Source organism: Lissotriton vulgaris, chromosome 4_1, assembly GCF_964263255.1.
Source record: "Lissotriton vulgaris chromosome 4_1, aLisVul1.2, whole genome shotgun sequence".
Classification (NCBI taxonomy): domain Eukaryota; kingdom Metazoa; phylum Chordata; class Amphibia; order Caudata; family Salamandridae; genus Lissotriton; species Lissotriton vulgaris.
In genome coordinates, this window is record NC_141691.1 from 412,388,314 (window position 1) to 412,412,472 (window position 24,159).

Consider the following 24,159-nt stretch of genomic DNA (forward strand, 5'->3'; position numbering starts at 1 on the left):
TAAATAAATAAAATCAATGCCTTTCTTAGATATATTTTAGGTCTATTGTACAACTTAAATTATTACTCTAGCATTTACATATGGAATGATCACAATACTAGGTATCAGATACTCTCCAAATGGCTAAGTAGTAATTCAAGCAAGTTATGCGCGTCTTATTTACTGATAATGAAAAAGGCCGAACAAGAGAAGATGGCTGCAAATACTGGGATTCCATTAAACTTACAAAAATAGCAAACCATGCCAAACACAGAAAAACATGGGCAAAATCAAGTAGATGTTTCAACTCCGAGTGGGACTAGTTTTGTCAGATAAATGCTAGAGGATACGAAGCTGGCAAACCGTAGAGGAGTGGTACCACCAGAATACAGTAGTTGCATTTTAAAATGTAACGTGCCTATTTGGCTTTGCAAAACAATCACAATTCCTGGTCTGTAGACAGTATTAAAAAACATTTTCTTACCAAGTCTATAAGTTTTGTGATTGGAACTTCTCGGATAGGTCTCTTCATTCGGCAAAGAGCTTCCAATGAGGTTCCAAAGCAGCTTGGAAGGTAATTTCCACTGATTGTGAGGAAATAATCCTTGCCTCTGTCCAGGTGAAGAACTAGAATATCTTCAATGTTATCCTCCCCAGAGTTGAGGATTGCAAGAGAATCTTTACTTACATACACATCTAGGGAAATCTCGACTGTTTCATCTGGAAAAGTGAGACAGTAAACATAAATAAACACATTAATATAAACGGAGGGCTGAGACTTGAGAAAGGAGTGCCAACAACCACAGAGACATTGCAACTGGAAACGGACGGCTTTGTTAAGGATTCGAATATTTTATCTATGTAACGATATAACCAAATAATTTTTTTCAGTTCTGTGAATAAAAAAGTAACTGTAGACTTGGAACTCCTGGAAGGAATTACTTTAATTTGGCCTGAAATTCCTGGTTAATTATATTTCTTGAATGCAAACAGGACTTGTTTGACTGTATTGTTCCTTCTTTTGCTCATGGCAAGCAAAATTATTCACTTTTTACCTTTGCGTATCAGGCACTTTGATCCTTCTACCTCATGGGTTTTTAAAAACCATGTCACTTTTGTGAGTATGCAAAAAACACTCAACTGCCAGGAGTATATTTTGTCTTTGTAAACCAGCCTAAGAAAAGACTACAGACTCCAGAAATAGAATCTGTTACTAAGCTATCATTTGATCATAAGATATGCATGAAAAATAAAAAAAAACTTTATAGGTTTAAGCGGGTGAAATGCAAAGATAATGAAAAATTCTATACAACATATGCATCATAGAATGTGCAAAATCTAAAAGGTAAACTTTCGTGACTATTCTATAGTATTTCTATTTGTTGTACTCCTGCATAAAATATTTCCCATCCAATACTCTCCTTTGTATGCAGCTCTATCTGTTTATTGCTGCTTTCTAAACTTAATACTGCAGAGGTGTCTAACGTGTCAATTTGTGGTCTATGCCATTTCATGATGTATTCCTATACAACCCTCGTTTGAGCAGCCACATTATAGATTAATCTTGCAAGAAGTTTCAATAACCTCAACTTCATAGGAGGAAGATTCCAAACACATCTATTAACTTCAGACCTTGCTAAAGCGGTCTGTTGGAAAGAAATGAAAGAAAGGGGATGTCAATTTGTGATGACTTAGAAGTCTGTCTTATTCATATTGTTTGTTGTGGTTTCTCTTGCACAGAATCACATACATTTTTTCTTCTGCCCTCCATTAGAAGACTTTGCTTCCTTTGTTGCCAAAAAGCTTTACAAATCTGCTTTAATTCTACAGACTTCCACTTATTGTGCAGCTTTGTAAGGTTTACGCAAATCTATACTACAATTATAAAGGAAGATCTTTGAACCTTTGAGGCAGGTACACTCGGGAACCACAGCGCCAATCCACACACCCGATACATTGTTGTAATTTTCAGGGTGTGCAGATGGACATAGGCTATATAAATTGAAAAAATATAAGTTATTTAAAAAAAATTACGAGAAAAAAAAGTAGTCCCATGGAAGTAGCGCCGGCCGCGACGTGTGTGCTGACATCAGGAGCGCGGGGGGAGCGGCGTCCAGGAGCGCGAGGAGGAGCGGTGGACATGAGCGCAAGGAGGAGCGGCGGACAGGCGGGGAGGAGCAGTGGACAGGCTGGGAGGAGCGGCGAACCGATGAACTCAGGAGCGCAGGGAGGTGCGGCGGATGAGGTAAGGCTCTGGGGGACCCACGGACAATGTAGGGGCGGGCGGGGGCCCTGAAGCAAAGGTTGGGACGGGCTGCTACTCCGGGGGAACCACGGACAATGTAGGGGCGGGGGGGGGGGGGGCTGAGAGGGCGGGGGCCCTGAAGCCTGATTGCTCCCGGACAAGGTTGGGACGGGCTGCTAGTGGAATATACAAGAATGATTGGTAATTTAGGTGTTCGCAACAATATTTCTCCTATTATTTTGAAGGAAGTATAGTTTTTAAACTTTTGCGACATTGGCAATATCTTGAGATTGACACTCTTGGCACTGAATGAAGGCCAGGGTTTAATGATTTTTATTTTATTTCGTAGAATGCATTCAATCACTTTATAAGTGATACTAAATGTAGTTTAATGTGAAGTTTGGCCTATTGTATTTGATGCATCATTTATTTCAGAATATCTATATTTGATGAGCAAACAATCTTTTTAAGACATGTATGACTTGGAAATAGTATTAGTAGACTTGAGGGATATGGATTATCCAATTGCAGGGCACTTGGTATCACTGAAGTGTTATAGTTAGGACACCTCTGATATTAAATCAGAGAGTATTGTGGATGTAGTATCTTTTTCAACAGTTGTGGAGTATAGGGCCTTTTCTTTTAATGAAATCACAGGGGTAGGGCAAACTGTAAGAAGGTTACTCTTGCATTTATGTAAAGTGAGAGCACTCGTGGCATGGCAGTTTTTAGTTCAGGGATTCTACTGCCACTTGTCTTGCTAAGTAGAGAACTTACAGGTGGCATACTGTGTATTTCTGGAGATTTAAGTAGTGTAAGTCAAAACAACCAAGTCAGGAGTATGGAAGTTCCAACTTCTACTAACTTCGCAGTCCAGAATTTTTTTTTACAGATGGGTAACAGAGAATAAGTTGGAAAATGTCAAAATCTGTACTGATCAATGGACACTGTTGTCACAGAGTTAAGGTTAGCCTCCAGGCTTTTATTTTTGTAGGTGTTGTGACAAGTTATTCTAGGATGTACGGGGAAGTGAGGCTGATAAAAGTGTTGGTGTTGCAGGTTGATTTAATGAAAAGTAGTTATGCTGAGGAGACCCAGAATTTGAAGAAGCTTATGGTCACTCACATTATAAAAAAGCTTAGAAAGGTTTCAAGGAGTGGGGTAATGTTTTAATTTGTTGGCAATGCATAGGCAGAGCTGTGCCTCATCTCTATATGAGTTTTATAGCAAGCCATGGTTGCCAATGCTTTTCAGACCAGATGTGGAGGAGTGCTGGTGGCAAGGGCAATCCTTGCAAGCCTCTGCATCTAATCTCGATGGTGTACAATAGAAGGAGTCCAGGTCTACAAACATGTGAACCATAAAAGAGGCAAACCAAGAAAGATGAGTTTACCACTCGGATTACCAGAACAGCAGAGCAAAGTCCTGAGATCTGCTCTGTTGAGCTTTACTAGGATAAAGGAAACTCCTTCAATTGTTGCCTTTCCAGACTTTCAGTGGGCAGTTGCCAATCCTTAGCCAGGACCGATTCCACACTGTAGTATGTTGAGATGTGTTGATATGGGGGGGGGGTGGGGGGGAAGGGGAGGGTGGAGTTTTTTTTAGTGGCTGCCTATGATGCTTCATCAACAAGTAGTTTTGCAGACGTGCTCACAAATTACAGATGTACAATACAGACACTGACATTATTGAACCAAATGAATGGGAATAGTATCCTCACATATAGAAGTAAGACAAGAAAATATTCTTGTCATTAAGTTTCACATTTTGAGATTAGGAGAAATGAAAACACCCAATTGTTTTGAATGTCATTTATCTACTAAAACAACCAGTTAGATGTATCATTTTTTTTCTTTCCATATTCCATCAATTCATAGTCTAGGATTGCTCTTCTATCAGACTTGTAGCCAGACAAATGATGCCAGCACACCCAAGTCCGCATTTCACATTTTTCATCCATCATTTAGTAACACACAAACTTTTATATATGAACATCTACATTGTTGGTGCTCAAATAGCTTCACTAACTACATATGAGATCAAGTATAGCAATAAAAACGTATTAGATTCTTCAGTTATTCATCCTTACAAGTTTTTTTTTCACTACAGCTACCAGCATTTCCACAATAGTTTTCACTCGCTCACTAGTTTGAACATCCCCACCTATTTCCTTCTGCTAAAAGGAGCACCCCGCTGCACCTTGATCAACAACTCTACTAACAATAACACTTAACAACAGAAATGAAGTCTTACTCAAAAGGAAGAATAAGCATTAGTAAAGCTGATCAGTTTCATGCAAGTATTGTGTGGATCGGGAATGAGCCCATCACATAAATGTCTGAACCAATTAGTTTAACCAATGCTGGTTTGTCAAGAAGCATGTGGAAGCAGGCACAGAAAAATGTATTAGAAAGGAGTATGCTACAGAAAATGAGACTGTTTTATTTTATGATTTATTTATTTATTTTTTATTTTCCACGGTAACTCAAAAGACGATTGCATACATTAATCATGACATCATATATGCATATGATCGGAAAACAATCCCCAAATGCCTAAACCAATCTTACGTTTCTTCACCCTTTTAACAGAATACAAACTAAACTCTAAATGAAATAAATTGCACAGGAGGGAGGTTCAACTTGTAGCCATTCCGCCGAAATACAAAGCCGGGCAACAGTCATGGCTATTAAAATCCAGTAGCAGTGTTTGTATAGGGGGGTAACCTTCCCAAGTTCGGGCCCCATACCCAAAAGCATAGTTGCAGGTGTTATGACAATCGGAGCCCCCATAACTCTAGACAAAAAGTTCTCTATACCAGTAATATAATTTGTCAAGTGTCCACAGCTAAAAAAAAAAATATGCAACATATCCGCATTGTCCCATCCACACCGGAAACATTTGCCATCTTGTCCTGACCCCCATTTGAGCATACATGTCTGCGTATAATATACATTTTAAAAAGTTTTGAAACCTTGCACTTTCAAGTTGGCAGACAACAGGGCTTCCCTAGATCTGATAATGACATCTTTTAAACATATAGTATGAACTCCCAAAATCAAAGTCGATTTGGCATTATGTTTGTCTAAACATCCTTTCTCAACGACAGTAATAGCTGATACACCTCCCCAATTTTAACATGGCGTTGAATGGCCCTAACTACTGTATTTGGAACACACGTAATTTTTTTTTCGATAAATAAAGTCTCGGATTTGAAGAAACTTAAAAAAATGAGATTTAGACATATTATGCTGTCTAGACAGCTCTTCAAAAGACATAAGATAACCCCCAATATCAAAAAAGTCCCCTAGTTAAACAATGCCCTTTGCCCTCCAACCAAAAGCAACACTATCCCAGAAAATAGGGGGAAGAAGCTTTACGGCATTTGTAGGGGTATACCGGGACAATTTCTCAACTACACACAGCTTCCTAATTCTTTTCCAAACATTGAAAGCAGATATCAGCACCTTAAACCTTTGTTTGAAAAAACATTGCAGTGCCTCTGGTCCCAACAAAATCGGAAAAATTGAGGGGGCCTCTGCTATATTGCCAATATCTTTCCCAGTCAATAAAATCCGCATTTTTAGCAAAAATATAAAACAAAATCCGGAATAGCTAACCCCCCACGTTCAATTGGTAGAGTCAAGAATCTCATAGTCCGTCTAGGTTTGCCGGATGCCCAGAGAAACTTAGAACAAATGGACTGTAGATGTTGCAGTTGAACAACAGAAATTTCTAACGGTATAGCTCTAAACACATATAAAGCCTTAGGTAAAACATTCATCTTAATAATGTTAGTTCTGCCAATCACTGTGAGGTGCAATCTGGACCACTTTTCCAATGACTCCTGAATATTACGCAGTAACGTAGTCCAATTTGCATAGACTAATTCATATAAAGATGATCTAATTCTGATACCCAAATAAGTTACTTCTTTTACAACTCTAATATCATCCAAAATCACCTTTTCAGTGATTAAAACTTGCGTTTTAGTGACATTTATTTTATAGCCGGATGCCTGGCCAAATAAAGAAGCAAGCCACTCAATCTCTTGGAATGCTGAGCGAGGATCCGAGTGGTTACTGCGATGTCGTCTGCATATGCAAACACAGAGTAGGGAACATTATGTACCATGAAGGGCTTAATCAAAGCGTTGTTGCTTAGCTGTTCAATAAATGGATTTATGTATAGCGCAAAAAGCAGTGGTGAGCAGGGGCAACCCAGCCTTGTACCCCTAGTAATCTTAACTGTCTCAGATAATAGGCCCATCGAAGCAATCTTAGCGACCGGTGAAGTGTACAAAACCTGAACGGCGGTAATAAACCGTTTACCAAAACCCAAGCAGGACGTCAGCTCCCACAGGTATGTCCACACCACACTGTCGAACGCCTTTTCCGCGTCTAAAAAAAATTAGGCCTACTTCCCGCTTTTCTGTCTGGGCAACATCAAACAGCGTCACTAACTTGTTGACATACGTAACTGTGCTACGTTCAGGGATAAAACCATGTTGAGCTTTCAACACTAAAGGAATAATAATTTTAGACAATTGGGTGGCCAAGATCTTTGAATAAATTTAACCATCACAATTCATTAATGAGATCGGCCTATAAGAGCCCACCAATTCCGGGTCTTTACTCTCGACTAAAAACCAGGATAGTGGCTTCTGCCCAAAATTTAGGGGCAGATCCCTCCTGTGCCGCCCTGAATGTGCACAGCATGTCGTCTTTTATTAAACTAAAAATAAGCTTGTATATCTCGGCCGGAAGTTTGTCTGGTCCATCAGCCTTACACAGAGCTAACCCCTTAACCACTGCTTCTAACTCTTTCATACTAATTGGGCCGTCCAACATTGCCCTCTCGCTAGAATCCAGCTGTGCTACGACCCCCTCTTAAAAATGCAAAGTATGCACACTATGCTTTACCTGTAGGGTATATAGCTCTGAAAAAACTGATGGAAAATTGCTAGTATCCCTTTAGGATCCTGACAGACTATGCCGGCATTACCTTTCAAAGCACCAATACGGCTCCCAAGATTCTTTCATACGTAGCCCACGGCTTAGCCAAATTCATAAATTGGTTTTCTAAGGGCCAAATAGTTTCTAGCATTTTCCATACTCCTTGGAATGTAACCCTTGCTAACTCAATAGCTTCCTCTAGCTCTTGAATGTTGCCTGCTTGTGACAGCACTCCCTGAAACATGCCTTAAATGACTCCCATACTATTGCATAGTGGGCAGAATATCTATGGATTGAAAAAAACTCATTATTCACTTAGACATATGTCCCCGGAATGCTTCATTCAAGCAGAGTTTCCGGTCAAATGAAAATGTTTTAGCGGCAGATAGTGGGCAAGAGTGGTAATGATGAGTAAAATTGGAGAATGATCGGATGAAACCCTTGGCAAAGTTTGAATTGAAGCCCTACCTAATGTCAAAGCAGATAAAAAAAAAGTAATCCAACCGTACAAACTTTTTGTGGGGAAAAGAATAATAGGTAAACCCAGGATATGTCAGATTTAATTTACCCCCACACATCAATCAAAACATGGTCTTTTTAAAAAATTGTATAAAGCTTTAAACACTCTTGGTTTCCGACCATTATAGTTCCGGGGCCCCTTTTGCAAATCTGCAGTAGATAAATTGATATTTATATCCCCACATACTATCAAGGGTGTCCCCCAAGTAGCAAGTTCTAAATTCAATTCTTCAAAAATAGAAGCATTGTCTAAATTGGAGCCATATATTGTACAGACTGTATATTTAATGCCCCCAATCATACATTCAGCAATGGCCCATCTGCCTGCTTTGTCCGCTAAGCTGCGTCCCACAAAAACCATATTATGTTTGGCTAATATTAGAAGATTGATTTGAGGCCACCACTAAAGAAAAGCCCAGTGTTTCTAAAATTGCCCGTTGTGACCAAGGTATATGTGTCTCTAGAAGACATACAAGATCTGGCGGCATACTGCACAATTCAGCCGTGACTCTGTTTCTCTTATGCCAGTTGTCAAGGCCGGAGACATTTAGTGAACAAATCTTTACCCCCTTAGCTATCATGGTGAAAGTTGGAAAACACATCTATCCGCAACATCAGATTAAACCGAATAACAACACAAATTACAAAATAAGCCAGAAAAACAACTCTAATTGTATTTCCTCCTTGAGCTACTGTGATGTTTTGACCCTTTTTACCCCACCTTAGTGACCCCCCAAAACGACCCCACCCCCCAAACCCATCTCCCCCAACCCCCCTGTAACAAGGCTTTAGGACACATGGTCCTGTAGAATCAGGTGATCGTACTCCCCCTTGCTTCTACTCACGACTCTACTCAACTCTAGGAAATCAAAAGAAAAAAGAAAACTATACCAAACTGTACCAGCACCAAAGTATGTAACCACACTAGCTACTCTGCTGCAGCACTGTTATTTTATATAGCCCCTGCACTCACTGAACTGAATTAAAAAACTCAATAGCAGGGCCTTCACTAGAAAAAAAGTGAGTGCGATCCTTGAAGATCACCTTCAGCTTTGCTGGATTCAGCAAATACGCTTAAGCGCCTTTGGCCTGAAATCGGGAAATCAATTCAAGCAACTGCCATAGGAGCTCAACCGTATATAGACAAAAGTCAATCTGCACAAAAAAATCAAAATCCCCCCCAGATCTTTTTTTATTATACAGAGATATTGGTGGTAGTGTTTCTCAAGAAGAGAAAGCGTCCGCACCTGCTGTCAATACCGATTCTCACTGGAAAAGTTGTACGTGAAATATTTGAGGAGGTGCACTGAAAACCTGATAAAACACCCACCACCAGGGGTGTTAAACAAAGCAACAAATGCTAGTATCAAGAATCTAGGAAAACCAAGTTGCTCAAGCACTCTCTAAATTGTTCTTTTTAAGGAAAATTTCCGCTATATTTATGTAAAGTATTAGTTTTGATGGTTTTTACACCACTGTCAATAATAAGTTCATTTGCAGTTCAAAGGCTTCAAAGTATGGATCCAAAATAGTCGTTGTACTTCAAAATCTTTATTTTCAAACACATTAAAAGTTTTCCAGCTTTGCACCGCCGACACGTGTTTCGCCTACTCTGAGGCTTTTTCAAGGCAATAAAATTTCTTGTCAGGTGTAATAGTCGGGAGGGTCTTATTCATCAGATGTTTAGGATGAAATTTATGGTGCTGAAAATTGGAATCCTATCAAGTATGATAATCAAGACGGAATGATTCTAGGGTCAAGTTCACCTTTCAAACTTCGTAGTATAGTGTCCCAAGTTGTATTTTCTTGTACAATGGACAGTCATAGACATGGGTCTTTGTTAAATTGTGCGACTTGCTGCGTGGAGATTAATCAAATTTTCTCATAGTCATATTCATGGACCTTGATAAGTCTCATATCTGTCGGCATCGAAGGAGAATCTCCACTGCTAGACTACGAAGTTTGAAAGGTGAACTTGACCTATTACACCTGACAAGAAATTTTATTGCCTTGAAAAAGCCTCAGAGTAGGCGAAACACGTGTCGGAGGTGCAAAGCTGGAAAACGTTTAATGTGTTTGAAAATAAAGATTTTGAAGTACAACGACTGTTTTGGATCCATACTTTGAAGCCTTTGAACTGCAAATGAACTTATTATTGACAGTGGTGTAAAAACCATCAAAACTAATACTTTACATAAATATAGCGGACATTTTCCTTAAAAAGAACAACTTAGAGAGTGCTTGAGTAACTTAGTTTTCCTAGAATCTTTTTTTATTAGGCCGTGCTAAACTAAATACATCTTCACATGCCAGAAAGCTATTAAGTGAAATAAAGAGGCTCTAGGCCTTTCATCTGACTACTCCTTACCAGTACCAGTATAAGCACGCCTATTAAATGGAAAACGGTGCGCTCTCTCAATTTCCGGATCCCAGTCCTATTTAGTCAACTCCGGGAAGGCTTTTGTAAATAGTTCAACAATATAACGCTGTGAGTCCTGCCCTTCCTTCCCTTCAGGAATCTGAATCACACTTAGATTATTCAGACTAGCACAATTTTCAATATCCGTCATCTTCCACTGCGTATCATCCTTAACCGATTGTATAGAAGCAGTCTTTATCTTTTGTTGAGCCAGCTCAAATTCCAAATTGGAGATCCGTACTCCAGCTTCATTAAACCTAGAAGCAAAATCTGCATGTGCTTTTGACATCCGTCGAACTGAATTTTGCAACTTCCTGCATATATTTTGCACTCTTTGACTCTCTTCTCGTGTTTCGGCACGATGAGACATGATTGACTGAAATAAGTGAGAGGGATATCTCATCTTCTTCAGGAGGGTGTGCTTGCTCATAAATGGAATGTTCTGCAGTCTACCACCATTGCAGAGGGTTAACTCTAATTTTTTGTAAACAGTAAGAGGTTGCCCTTCATTGAGATCCCTGCTTCCTCCAAAAACGAGCTACTATGCTCACTACCCTCATCAACACTCATATGCGTTGTATACTGCAGTGCCAGGTCTTCGCATGATGAGTTTGAATGATCAGACAATGAGTAAAAATCACCTGATTCTGTGTCAGGCACATGCGTTTGATTGTCTGTTGATAGATGGGGAAGCCCACTAAAATATTAATTACCCGCATTACCCACCAATGGTAAGGCCCCCTGAGCCCTGAGTCGGGGTAGAGGTAAGGCCCTCTACTCCGACGGTGTCTCCAGCATGTATTAGGGGAGTAGTAATGACCGAGTGAGAATACCAGCTTCAGAATCCTCTTCAACGTTTCCCTCTCCAGTAACAACAGTCACAGCAATGGGTAGCTCAACATTCTGCGTGGGGGAACTAGCCTCGTTATAAAGCGTAGAACCTGCCTTTAGAATCTATTGAGCACAGTCAATTGTTGGGGGAACAGGCTGCTTACCCTTACGTTTATCTTTGTTTGCACAAAAGATTGCCAGTATTTTTTTCCCCCTTAGCGCCATCCTTGCTTCTGGTGGCCGCGGCATCCAATACAGCATGAGGGGCAGCACCATAGCGAGCGCCCTTTACTGATTTAGCAGCCTGTGCTACCGTAGCCTCGTTCACCTCAGCAACAGTCATAGTGTCGTACATGTTTGCTGTACCTGGTGCGCGTGGTCTGTCCAGAGTTTCTTTTGGAGGCATGAGGAAACTGCAGCCGCGTTTTCCACCCCTTCAGCACACACGAACAGGAGCCCCAGCGTTATCCTCCAGGTAACCGACCCGCACTACGCCAACCGCCGGCTAACTGAGACCGCCCACACACCTCCTGCTGCACTGGTAGGTGGCTCAGACCCGCTGCTTCGACGGTGGAATGGCAAGCACACAAAGCTGGATCCGGGACGGCCGAGAGGCAGAAGAATCACTTTTTTCGAGCTTAGCGAATTCCACAAACAATTAGTAGTATAATTCCTGGCTAGATCGGCAACATTGTAGCTGAAATTTCCAACAGCCGCGTGTAAGAGCAAGAACGATCAACCTATGCGTCTGCAGCGGGCACCATCTTGCCTTTTCTTCCTGAACTTTGAGATCCGATTTATTTTTTTCAATGTTTTCCACAGAGCTACCAGGTGGCTTGCCTTCAGATATTAAACGTAGCAGGAATGTTGGAATGGTAAAGTAATCATGGGGTATGTGGAAGATGGATGCCATTTTTATTCAATGGGTAAATATTACAAAAACACTCTGTAGGAGCTCTGACAAAAGCATTTGATCGTCAGATTCTACAGAAAAGAAAACAACCCTTTTATAAATTTGGGTTTTGACATCACAGCTGTATCAAAGGCATTGTCTCTCACAACCAGTGAACACTCTGTATCCGCTCTTGTCAACCTTTGGCTTTTTTGACTATCCCATTTTAGCCACTTGCTTAAGACTTTGTGATTCACATCTTGGCTCAGCCCACAGGAGTTACTTCTCTCCTTCCACCTTCAATGGGATGTTTGAATTGAACTCCATGGGGAACTATTTTACAACTATAGGCCATGTTCAATGCTGCCCCTTCCACTTCCCATCTTGTGCCCAATCGCACTGGATCTGTCCTTCTGGTTCGCTTCACTATTTACTATGTGTCGCTTTTCCCTTTCACCCGCAAGTCTCCCCCTCTTGGCTCCTCCCTGCAACTTCTTTCCTTTCCAATGACTATCCTTCTTTCCACCCACCTACTTACCCTTCCGGCAGCTTCTCATCAAAGCTGCTGTGCCTTGCCTACAAACAAAACTATCTATATATGAAAGGGTCCCTTTCTTTCGATACAGACCTCTTTTTTAAATGATGTTAAAGATCAGGTGGTAAGGGAGCCTTTATTATAGTCGTTCTTTTCTTACCACATTATACAAACTAGAGGAGGACTATAATGAAGGCCCCTCTTGTCTTACATCATTTCTAAGACACAGAAACAGAAATAAAATGATACAAAAACAAAGAAAACGTTTATTCTAGAGAACCCTTTGTTTCTTAAATGTGTCTTGCTTTAATGTGAAAGCACTTTAAAATCGGACCTACTGGCTTTGCCAAGGCTCATACTTTGTAGCAATCATTTATCAAAAGCTTTTGTCAGTGTTAGCTCTCTAGTCCTACCAAGCCACCAGTCCACCTGATTTCAGATGTAAAATAGAGCCTCATGCATTCCAACCAAGCCAATAGAAAACAGTGCCACTAAAATATTTGCGTGGGATGATCCAAGATGTGACCGACAATGTCTCATGTCAACTGCTGGAGGTTGTGGAGAAAAATAAACCAGTGACTGAAGGAGGCTGACACAAAGGCATGAAATGCAAGTAAGAAAACAATATACTCGCTTTGAATACTATAAGTACCATATAAGTCAAGCCTAGAATTTAGACACAAATGCAGTATCATTTACTGTGTAATAACCCTACGGAATTTCATTGACTTATTTAGGGTTGCACTTTTGGTTAATAAAATTGCCATACTCTCATAGGTATTACCAGAGTTTAAGAACTTGATATTTATACTAGGCTATTAAACGGAATGGAAAAAAAGACTTTGGCGACAAAGGTGAAGTACTCACTTGGTTCCAAATAGCCCTCACCAGGTTCTGCTCGCAACCAAGGTTTGCAGTATTGACTGTCGTTCAGTTTAGGAATAAAGGAGAAGTGGCAGGTGACCTGGCCATCATTTTTTATCTGGAATTTCTCCTTCTGAAGCTGTCTGAATTTCACATTTTGAAATACAAACTGTGAACAAGAAGATATAATTAAAGCAGATGTAAACCAGATGTGATAAATTATGAAACAATTGGTGCTGTGTAGACGAGCAATGCTGGGTTTAACAACTAAAGAATGCTATGGAACACAGGACACAGCTGAAATATTTTTTGTGAGTCCAATTAGAAGTACATCACACACAAGTCAGGAGAAACACACATTTGCTCACATAAATCTCTTTACGAATCTAGCCTAACATTATTAAGAACATCCAATGTGAGGCTAAATGTGCACTTCCACTTAATCACAGGAAACAATTTCTAATTACATTTGGACCTCACAAAATTTATACTAACACAATACCTTAAATGCAATACATAATTCAACTATAACACAATCAAATCAATCAGTAGTACTAAATTCATAGATGTCTCTCTCAAAATGGCATGGATAATGTGATATGTGTTCTCAACTGTAAGATGATATACAACATTTGTAACTGAATCCGTTTCATTGCGGGTGAAGTCCTTAGCATTACATTTGGTGTGCATGTTAAGACTTCCACAGCTGCTGTGCAAGTTACGGGTGAGCTCCCAACTATAAATTATGAAGGTCATCGGTTTTCCGGTTTTAATTGGGAACGTTAACTGCACCCACTCGAACTGTGTTTTTTTTTTTAAAGAATACATACATACATAGATCTATATCTATATATATATTTCTCGGATTCCCTCGCCTCCATCTGATGATCCTTGTTCTCGGAGAAAGTCACGGCACCACAGCAGAGTATGTTCTAAATTAATTTATTTTTTACACCATTGTGCAAATTGTGCAGAAATTAGGACGGCCTAAGCGTTTCAGCTACCATGAGCCTTCTACTGGACCATAAAGTCCCCAGCGTCTAGACTGTATTTAAAGTGCTCTGCGTTTGACCCTTGTTTGTTTTTACTATTCATTAAAAACTAGACTGCTAACCTCAGCACACAAACATGGTTTTGTTCATTCCCCATTTTTACCATCATTGTAAAGTACATTCATATATTGAATAAAGTGTTAGTGCAGGAAAAGTTTTCAAATGTGTGCAAATATTGACTTTTTCAAGTGCCTCGACTTACCGGAGTACTTTGAGGCCGACGAGTGGTGTTGACTCGTCGAGCGGTGATTACCGCGGCACAGCGACCGGTCCCTCGACTTCCTCCTCGACCGGGACCTCGAGAGGCGCGGAGCCGACTGCCGGAGCTCAAGTTGCTTACGGGACAGCTCCCGTCTAGCCTTCGAGGTCAAGGCCCGGCAGTCGGGGCACGACTTGTCATTGTGGTCAGCCCCGAGACAATAAAAGGAACCGATGGTGGGGGTCGGTCACCGACATTAAGCGGTAACAGTCCTCGCAAGGCTTAAAGCCAGGCATCCCTACCGGCACCGCAAGTCGAAGGTCGTCTCGAGCAGAGATCAAAAGTGATCCAAAGAGTTAGTCAAAAATTGACTGAAGTACTGCTCTTCCCGGATCTGCGCTTGCTGGCGTGGAAAAAAGAATACCTGACGTCAGCGCGTGAGGGCGGTGCTAAGCACTCCGGCAATCACGACGCAGCGACGGACCCGCAGATGACGTCTAGCGACGCACAGGGGTACTGCTGACAAAACTTTCCGGATCCAGTCTGACACCTGGGGATATTCTAAGGTAAGGAATCCAACATGTTTCTTTCAGATACGGGGTATGCTCGGTTTAGTAGCTCCATCACAAAATTGTTTCTTAATTCTTCCAACTTTTTCTCAGTTGGGGTCCTGTCAAAATCAGTTATTGTACAGTACATATTAAATTTCATTTTGACATCCCCCTCTATTTCATGAATTAATCATGTGATAAAGACATTATTCATTAACTAATAAAGGTGATTTTGTAAAGTACATTTATATATAGATTAGTTAAAGCACAGCTCTAGTGACTATTTACATGACTAATCCGGATGATTTAAGGTTCGGTTTCTAACACATAAGTTGGACACAATACCCTACCTTTCATTTTCATCCTCAGTATTTATGCTGTGTTTTCAACATTCATTTTAAAATCCTACTCTGTTTCATGATTGTATCTGGTCATCAAGATGAGTGAGTTCATTGAGATAATTGCAAAGTACGAATATAAACGAAAATCAATAAAACACAAATCTGATAACTATGTACATGTAGGTGATTCTAAGAGTTCAATTTGCGATTACTAGGGAGTAAGTCGATACAGTAACCTCTCTCAATTCCGTTCTCTGCCTCCATATTTATGCACAGTTTCTAAACACATTCTGACATCTAACTCCATTTCATGATTATGTCAGGTTGTCAAGATGTGTGAATTCATCAAGATAATTGTAAAGTACAATTATAAACCAATATCGATAAGACACAATTTTGGTGACTATTTACATATTGATTAATCTAGGAGTTCAATTCACAGTTACTAGGGACTTGAGATGCTACAACAGTCTCTGCTTGAATTCGGTCTACTCCCCAGACTGCTCCTAGAGAATTGAGAGATTGATCTCTCTAGTTGGCTTGTGTCCTTGTTGTGTTAACCTTGTTTCTACGATTGTGCAACTTTATATATACAATGTCCAGGTGCAAAACAAAAGGAAAAGAAATTATATACTAAGCATTGGGTTCCTGCAGGGTTGAGCCAGTCTTGTTAGAATTGCTGGTGGTTTATTACTATTTACAAGTGTACAAATATTTCTGCATCTTCATTGTGTCCATAAGGATATTCTGTACCCATTGCTAAAATCAGTCGAGATTCCATTCTGCAAAACCTCTGGGTTCTGTCACCGCCTCTTTCTGCAGGTTTCACAATTTTAGTCCCAGAATATTTCAGTTGGTTACAATCACTCTGATGGTATTCGTGAAAGTGTTTTGCTATGGGATAGCTAAAATCCTTGTTCTTTATTGCACGTAGGCTTGCAGGATTCGTAGCTTAAGTTTACTGATTGAGCTTCCTATATAGTATTTTATGCAGGGACATGTTAGCCTGTAGACCACATATTTAGGTTCGCATGTAATGTGGTCGAGAATTTTCTCATATTTTCCATTCTGGAGTTGATAATTTGTGATGTCGGAACCATGTTCACATGCTCGACATTTTGCACACTTCCAGAATCCTGGTGTATTTAGCCATGAGGTTGTTCTTGGTTCTTTTATCTGTAAGTGACTGTGTCAAAATGTCTCTTAAAGAAGCTGTTTTCCGATAAGTAATACTCTGGTGTGGCATTAAGGTTTCTCCCAGTGTTTCATCAAGCCGTAAGATTTCCCAGTTCCTACTTCAGATGCAGTAGGTCGCCCCTCGCACTCGACCCGAAGCTTGGGCCTCTGGTGGCATCCAAACCGGCGGTACCAGCATTGAAAAATTAGCCGGCGGTGCCCCCGGAGACTGCGCGTTGGGGAGGCCGGCCGCATAGGACTACGTGAGACCGGTGCTTGCCACGAGGCGTCGGGCCCAATCCGCGCCCGTGGTCTCGGCGCCCGAGACGTGCCTGGCTCTGATCCCCTTCGCCGGCACGGGCTGCGAACATTGCCGAGAACTGCCTACTCCTTGCGAGGGCTATTCCAGTGTGCCCGGCCCTGTCTCGGCGTGCCTAGCGCCTGTGAGGCGCTGCCTCTATCCCTGCACGGACCGGCGGGACGGCCCTCTGAGAAAACGCTGCGGCTGCCGCCACGACTCTCATTGGCACTGGGGGGTGTCGGACACCGGCGGCACCCGCCGCTGCGCTGCAACAGGTGAGGAGTGCCTGGAACCGATAGCAGCCACTATATTCCCGATGACTAGCAGGCGGTTGGGGGTTGATTTGAGACGCAGTTCCCTGGGACTCTTGCTGCCAGTAACATCGGCAAGATACCGGACCTGCGTGTTATCCGACTCAATGTATACACAGCGGCTCTTGGACATTTGATGATCCGCCGGTCACCCTAAAGTGTGGTCGCTGCCGAGGCCCCGTGCTGCAGCCTACTGGGGTTGGAGCCGATTTATATGCGATCTACAATTTCTCTTTTTCTCGTGTTGACTGTTTTGCATCGCCTACCTCTGACCTGTATCATTGCCATGAACTCGTACCTTATGCTCTAACATAATACTGTTGGGATCGGAGCCACCTGCACGCGGCGTGCCCATAGACAAAAACCACTGTTAACGACGGCCTGTGCCCACCCTCTTCACAATTTTGGCAACGCAAGCGACGGCTGGTGATTCATGTCCCCCATGGTGTGGCTCTAGATTGCTGTGGGGGGATTGGTGTCGTTACAACGCAGGCTATTACAACGCCTGCTGTTACAACGCGGTTTTTACATCGCATACCACTACAACGCATAGTGCTTTTAAGCGCTGGATAGTGATTTATTTAATTTACTATTCCAACTCCAGTCCCCGTGGATAGTAGGGAAGGTGTTGGATAGTAAATTAAATATATTCCCTATCCTAGAGCGCCCCCCAGCGCAATGCGTTGTAAAGGTTTGCGTTGTAATGGTTGCGTTGTAATGGTAGTGCGTTGTAATAAATGCGTTGTAAGTGATGTTTCCCCTGTGGGGATTGCTGCCAACACCAAACACAGTTAAGTGCAGAGGTGGAGGGACTACTGCCTTGTGAGGTGCCAGCTGTTACCGCTCTACCACCCCGCACGTGGAGCCTAGCGAGGCCACAGTGGTGGACCAAGGAGTGGCGGGACAAAAACGATCAGAGACCACGATGGTGCGCCCCGAAAACCGCCAGACAAAAATAAGCTTTGACGGCGCTAAAAAAGGTACGAAATCGGTGCCTGCTGAACCAGGGCCCAGTGATGCCATTGCCTCTCCCACCAAGGAACTTGACTTGCACCACCTGTTCCATGAAATGAGGCAGGGATTCGCCACTGTAGTGGAAAAAGTGGACGGGATGCCATCTAGGCTTGACGCCCTGGTTCACAAGGTCGACCGGCATGAGGAAAGGATAACGTCCACTGAGCAGCGAATCTCAGATAATGACGATATCACCTCGTCCCACACCACACAATTGGCCCGCATGGACAACCTGCTCCGAATCATAGCAGCTAAGAACGGGGACTAGGAAGCCCGTAGCCGACGCAACAACATACGCGTCACGGGCATTCCGGAATCCACAGACACAGGCAAAATGGAACTATGTCGAGAAGCTCCTCAAAGGATCGATAAGGGAGGATGCTTTTTCGCCTCAATCCATTATTGAGAGGGCGCACCGATCATTGGCTCCTGTCCCCAAGCCCGAATTACCGCCTAGGCCAATCATTGCTAAATTACTGAACTACCGCGACCGAGATGTCGCGCTTTAAGCAGCCCGGACTCAACAAACCCTGCAATACAATGGTCTTACTTTCTCCATATTTCCTGACTTTACCCCTCTAGTGCAAGAAGGGAGACGCAAGTTCATTCCTGTGATGAAGAAACTGCGGGAAGCCCAGCTGGAATATTCCCTACTCTACCGGGTGAAGCTACGAGTCACATCAGGGGAAGCATCGTTTCAGGCTCGGAGAGGTGGCCGCAATGCTGAGGCGGACCCGGAAGATGAAGACCCATCCTCTGCAGCGGATGAGCATTGATCACATGAACTTGGCATGACCAGATTTTTTGTCGCTTTGAACTCTTAATTCTGGCCCTTGCTTGGGGAACGCGGGGGACGTAGACTTTACGCTGCAGAACAGAATTGCCTGCCCTCTCCAGTGGTAACGTACTCCAAGGACCACAATCCCAGCCCTGGCCTCCTCCGAGGGCGGCATAGTATTGGAGGCCATCGGCGGGAGAAGTGGCTGTGCGCCCTTGATGTTGTTTCCCTCACGGGTGCTCCCCATGCTAAATGTTCAGATGTTTAAGTTGAAGGGAGGGGGTGGGGGGGAGGAGGGAGCAGGGGGGATAGGAGGGAGCAGAGGGGAGGGAAAAGCGGCTGCTGGCATGATTGGGATGCTGTAGTGGGAGGGGGGATGGGCCGGTTTGGGGAGGGAGGATTTACACATGGAGTGGATGGTCGAGTCATAAAATGCTATGTTAAACTGTATCGTCTGGGTGGAGCAGTATCCGCTGCATTACTAACAACAGGATGGGATAAATCTATGCTTCGCAACCCATGGCGGTCTTAGGAACTGATGCACAACTGAATTGCATGTCATGGAATGTTAGAGGGCTTAACAATGCAACAGAATGTCGAAATGTGATTGCTTATCTCAACAGACACCATGTCCTTGTTGCCATGTTACAGGAAACTCATTTGTCACCGCAAGTGCGGGCCACCTTTGCAAGTAAATGGGCTGGTGTCCGTATATTCTCCTCTTATTCCACATACGCGAGGGGAGTAACCATCCTCCTTAAACGCACAGTACCATTCCACAAGTACGGAGACGCGATAAGACAGTGAAGGACGTTACGCCCTGCTGTGGGGGCGATTGGGCCGCGACACATATACCTTCATTAATTGCTACGCTCCTAACCTAGACATGCCCGCTTTCTTTAATACACTCTGAGAAAAGATCATGGACGTAGGATCCCGCCATACTATCTGGGGGTGGGGGGACCTTAATCTGGCATTGATGCCTCACTTAGATAGAGCTGACTGAGCGAGCCACTACAAATCCAGGGCCAGAGAGGCATTGGAGGGAGTCATCACTGAGGGCATACTGGTGGACATATGGCGGCGCCTGAACCCTAACGGGAGGGAGGGCACACATTTCACCCGCAGACGGGCACATGGGCACAACTGGATTACTTCCTCGTCACCACAGAGATCACTTCCGGGGTCCTGGGAGTTACACACTTGCCAAGAACATACTCTGACCACAGCCCTGTCCTGCTGCATGCATGCATTCCTGGATGGGATAGCCCTAGGCCACAATGGAGATTACAACTAGCTGCACTATTAGATAACCTTTTCTGAGTAGAGATGGGTGAGGAAGTTGCTGCTTTCTTTCCCAGGAACAAAGGGTCAGTAGACTCGGTCGAACAAATCTGGGAGGCCTGCAAAGTCACCATAAGAGGGTACTGCATATCTAAAAGTTTTGGGGTTCTACGGGACATACAGAAGAATATTCATACTTTGCACAGGGAACTGAGAGCACTGGAACTTCGAATGGTGGAGGACGACAGTCATGATATACATGCAGAATTCAGAGACAAATTGTCCAAATATGAGGAGGAGGCTAATAGAGAAGCAAAATTCTGGGGTAAACATTGGCAAGCCAGAAAGTATTGCGAGGGAGACAGACCAGGGAGGGCGCTTGCGGTACTAACGCGCGCCCCACTTGACCAAAACACCATCCTGGAACTTACTGACGATCAGGGGCACACAATCAGGGACTCAGATGCACTGCTTGATGCCTTTACTTCTCACTACCATACACTCTACACCACTGATGCTACAGCCGATACACCTTACGCTGAAATTCTGGGTGATGTAGCGCTTTGCTGGCTCAGCGATGGAGACAGCCTTCCTGGCGGCCCCCTTCGAGCTGGATGAGGTCCGTGAGGCCATCATGTCACTGAAGAACGGCAAGGCGCCTGGACTGGATGGCATCCCCGCCGAGTTCTATAAAGCTTATATAGACATCATGGCCCCTGTCCTCCGAGGGGTATATGAAGAGTCGCTTGGCGATGGTATCCTCCCTAGATCTATGCGGGAGGTAGTCATTACCTCGCTCTTGAAACCTGGCAAGGAACCCAGCTCTTGTAGCGCTTACCACCCACTTTCCCTCTTAAATTGCGACGTCAAGATCCTTGCGAAGGTCCTGGCCACTCGGCTTTCAGTTCTCATGACCAGGATTGTATTGCCTGATCAATCTGGTTTTGTTCCGGGTCGATCTATCTCTCATTACCTACGCACCCTGTTCTCTCTACTTCGCACGGTTCACCCCGACTTACCAGTAGCGGCTGTCTTCCTAGACACCACTAAGGCATTCAACTCTGTAGAATGGCCTTATTTATTTTAAGTTCTGTCGAATATGGGATTCCCAAAACTCTTCATCTCCTGGGTCCAGCTACTCTACACACAACCGACAGCAAAGGTCCTCATCAACGGTCGCCTTTCACACTCCATTGACATCACCAGGGGTACGCGTCAGGGGTGTCCTTTATCCCCTTTATTGTTTGCGATTGCGGTCGAGCCCCTAGCCTGCAGGCTTCGTCAGTTGCATCGAGATGGTGCGATTCAATGTCTTCAGCGCCAAATTGATGTGTCTTTATACGCGGACGACATCACGCTCTATGTCAAATACCCTGACCTGCACCTCAATCCCCTACTAAGAGAATTTGTAGTCTTCGGCAGGATGTCGGGGGTGCATATAAATTGGTCCAAGTCGCAATTCTTTCCCCTTACTGATGCGGTCACTGACTTCCCCCTTGACAATCCACTTGAGTGGTGTGGGACGGATCTCCGGTTCCTCGGTATACAGATCTCGCGCAACAAAGATGAAACGCTCCGCTCCAATTATGGAGTAGCAATCACGAAACTCACGGCTGCAGTGGATCGCTGGATCACCCTGCCGCTCTCCATGGCGGGTAGAGAGTCTCTTATGAAAATGGTGGTTCTACCCAGTTTCCTATACCTCTTCCTCAATATCCCATACTATCCGGGTGCTTTTTTTTTTAAAACCTTAAAATCAGAACTCTGTTGATTATCACGAAACTCACGGTTGAAGTGGTCCACGTTGATCCAGCCTTATGATAAAGGTGGCTTCGATGTCCCTGACCTCGAGGCTTATTACCTATGCGCGCATTATGCATATCACTGGCTGGTTCCCACGCCCTTCATGCCTCAGCTTGCGGTAGAAGACTGGATCGTGCATCCCATTCCGCTTAATGGCCTGCTCCATTCCCTGGAATCATTAATTCAAACGCCGAATACTTCCGTCTCCTGCACATTGGATGCATGGCGCCGCATAGCCAGGAGAATGGCCTGCTGTCTGCCGTACTCTCCTAAATTGCCACTGGCGTTTCACCCTAACCTTGCCCTATTGCAGGAACTAGGCTTTTGTATGCTTTGTGAACGACTGCCGATAGCTTGCTGGGGCGACCTATTCGCGAACGGGAAATTTAAATCTGCAGAGTTGTTCTTTACCTCCCATGCTCGTACCCCGCTCGATGTCTTTTACTACCTACGCCTACGCCAAGGGATGAAGGACATCCTGCCAGAGTTCCCTGATGAACCTGAAATCCTTCTTCCACTCCACTTTGTTATGCTCGCAAGAAGGGGCACACTTGGTCTCTGGTCTTTATCGCCAGCTCAGGTCAGCCGCCACGATGCCTGGGGCGGGAGCTCGAGCGCATTGGAGCAATGACCTGGCCATTGAACTCACTGACGAAAAATGGCAATACTGCTGCGCCCTTACGGCTCGTATATCAGTAGTAGGCTTAAGATAATACACTACAAATTCTTGCAGCGGTTGTATTATACCCCGGTAAAAAAACACAGGTTTCGTTTGGCTGACAACGACAGATGCGAGCGCTGCCGTGCCGAGCACGCGGGCTTCCTGCACCTGGCTTGGGAGTGCCCTCCTGTTCATCTATACTGGCGGCAGGTAACCGACGCTCTCACTGCGATGACAAAGGAACCTATAGCTGTTGAGCCGCTACTCAGGCACACGCCGCACATCCCAAAATCCTGCAGAAAATGTGTAAATACCGCATTGCTCCTGGCAAGGCAGCGAGTTGCATGTCGTTGGGGCCGAGGCAGAGCACCTAAATTCAAAGATTGGTTGGCTGACATGACGTACTGTCAGGAACACCACATCACCTTTACTGAATTGTTACCGATCCCTACCCAACCTAAGGATATTTGGGGCCCGTTGGTCGGCTATCTGATAGCCCAGGCAGATGATAGTGATGTTCTAGAGGGAGGACATGTTAGTAATTAGCTCACCTGATGACACTTAGAAACGTGCACCAATGCCAGCTGACTCATACACAACTTACTTCTGACTGTCCCGGTATGCTACCCCACAGGTTACATTATCGGTCACTACCTTGCACAGTACTCCCCCACATGCTATCAATAGACACTGTATACGCAGACATTACCGCCAGGCCCTCGCTCACTATGCAGGTCCTGCCGCCTTGCTGATTCCATACACCCTCATCACCATACTTGACGATCTCCCGCAGGGATGCACATAACCCTTATCCACCAGACGAATACATGCCACCTTGACTACTACTATACCAATGCATAACAATGAAAGTCCATCGAAACATAAGACACTCTGTTGACCCGGAATTTGACTCCCAAGTGTGTCTGAGTGACCTCACAGTTTTGTTTAATGTTGGAAACTGATAAAAATGAAAAACTTGTTCTACTGAAATGTATTCTCAGGCATTTATGTTTGCACTAGATACAGTACATTTACTGACTGATGCTATTGTGCGCCACCGGGCCTCCGGGATGCCGGTTAAAAGGCTGTGTTCTACCAATTACAACTTCCTTATTGATTCGCACGCAACGCTGCCGCCCTCAGGGTTATAGGCGCATAAAGCAGTGTACTGTATAAACCATGCAATAAAGCAGCTTTGAACACCAAATAAAAACAGATTTTTTTCCTGAGCTAAGCCTGTTCAGAAGACTTTGTGAAAAATAAATCAAAAGGCTTTGTCTATAACATGCAAATTACCAGGAATAAATCATTTTTTAGAACATATGTTGGACAAGGCTGTCCATACCGCATGCAGGGTGACCCTTGAGGAAAGCAACTAAGTTGCTTCCGACGCTCTGTCAAAGGGTGCAGGAGGAGCATCCAGGGAGAATCAGGAAAGACTATGTATGG

At 43.8% G+C, this 24,159-nt stretch overlaps 1 protein-coding gene across 2 annotated transcripts in view; it reads right to left on the bottom strand.

The window, feature by feature from the left end:
• Positions 1-24,159, bottom strand: part of OCRL (OCRL inositol polyphosphate-5-phosphatase) — a 611,352-nt gene that overhangs the window by 220,798 nt on the left and 366,395 nt on the right. For both annotated transcript variants that reach the window (XM_086918813.1, XM_086918814.1), the window contains exons 17-18: positions 13,243-13,408; positions 464-699 (exon numbers count right to left, since the gene is read on the bottom strand). In XM_086918813.1, the coding sequence (XP_086774939.1) occupies positions 464-699; positions 13,243-13,408 (402 nt within the window). The remainder of the gene's footprint in view (positions 1-463; positions 700-13,242; positions 13,409-24,159) is intronic.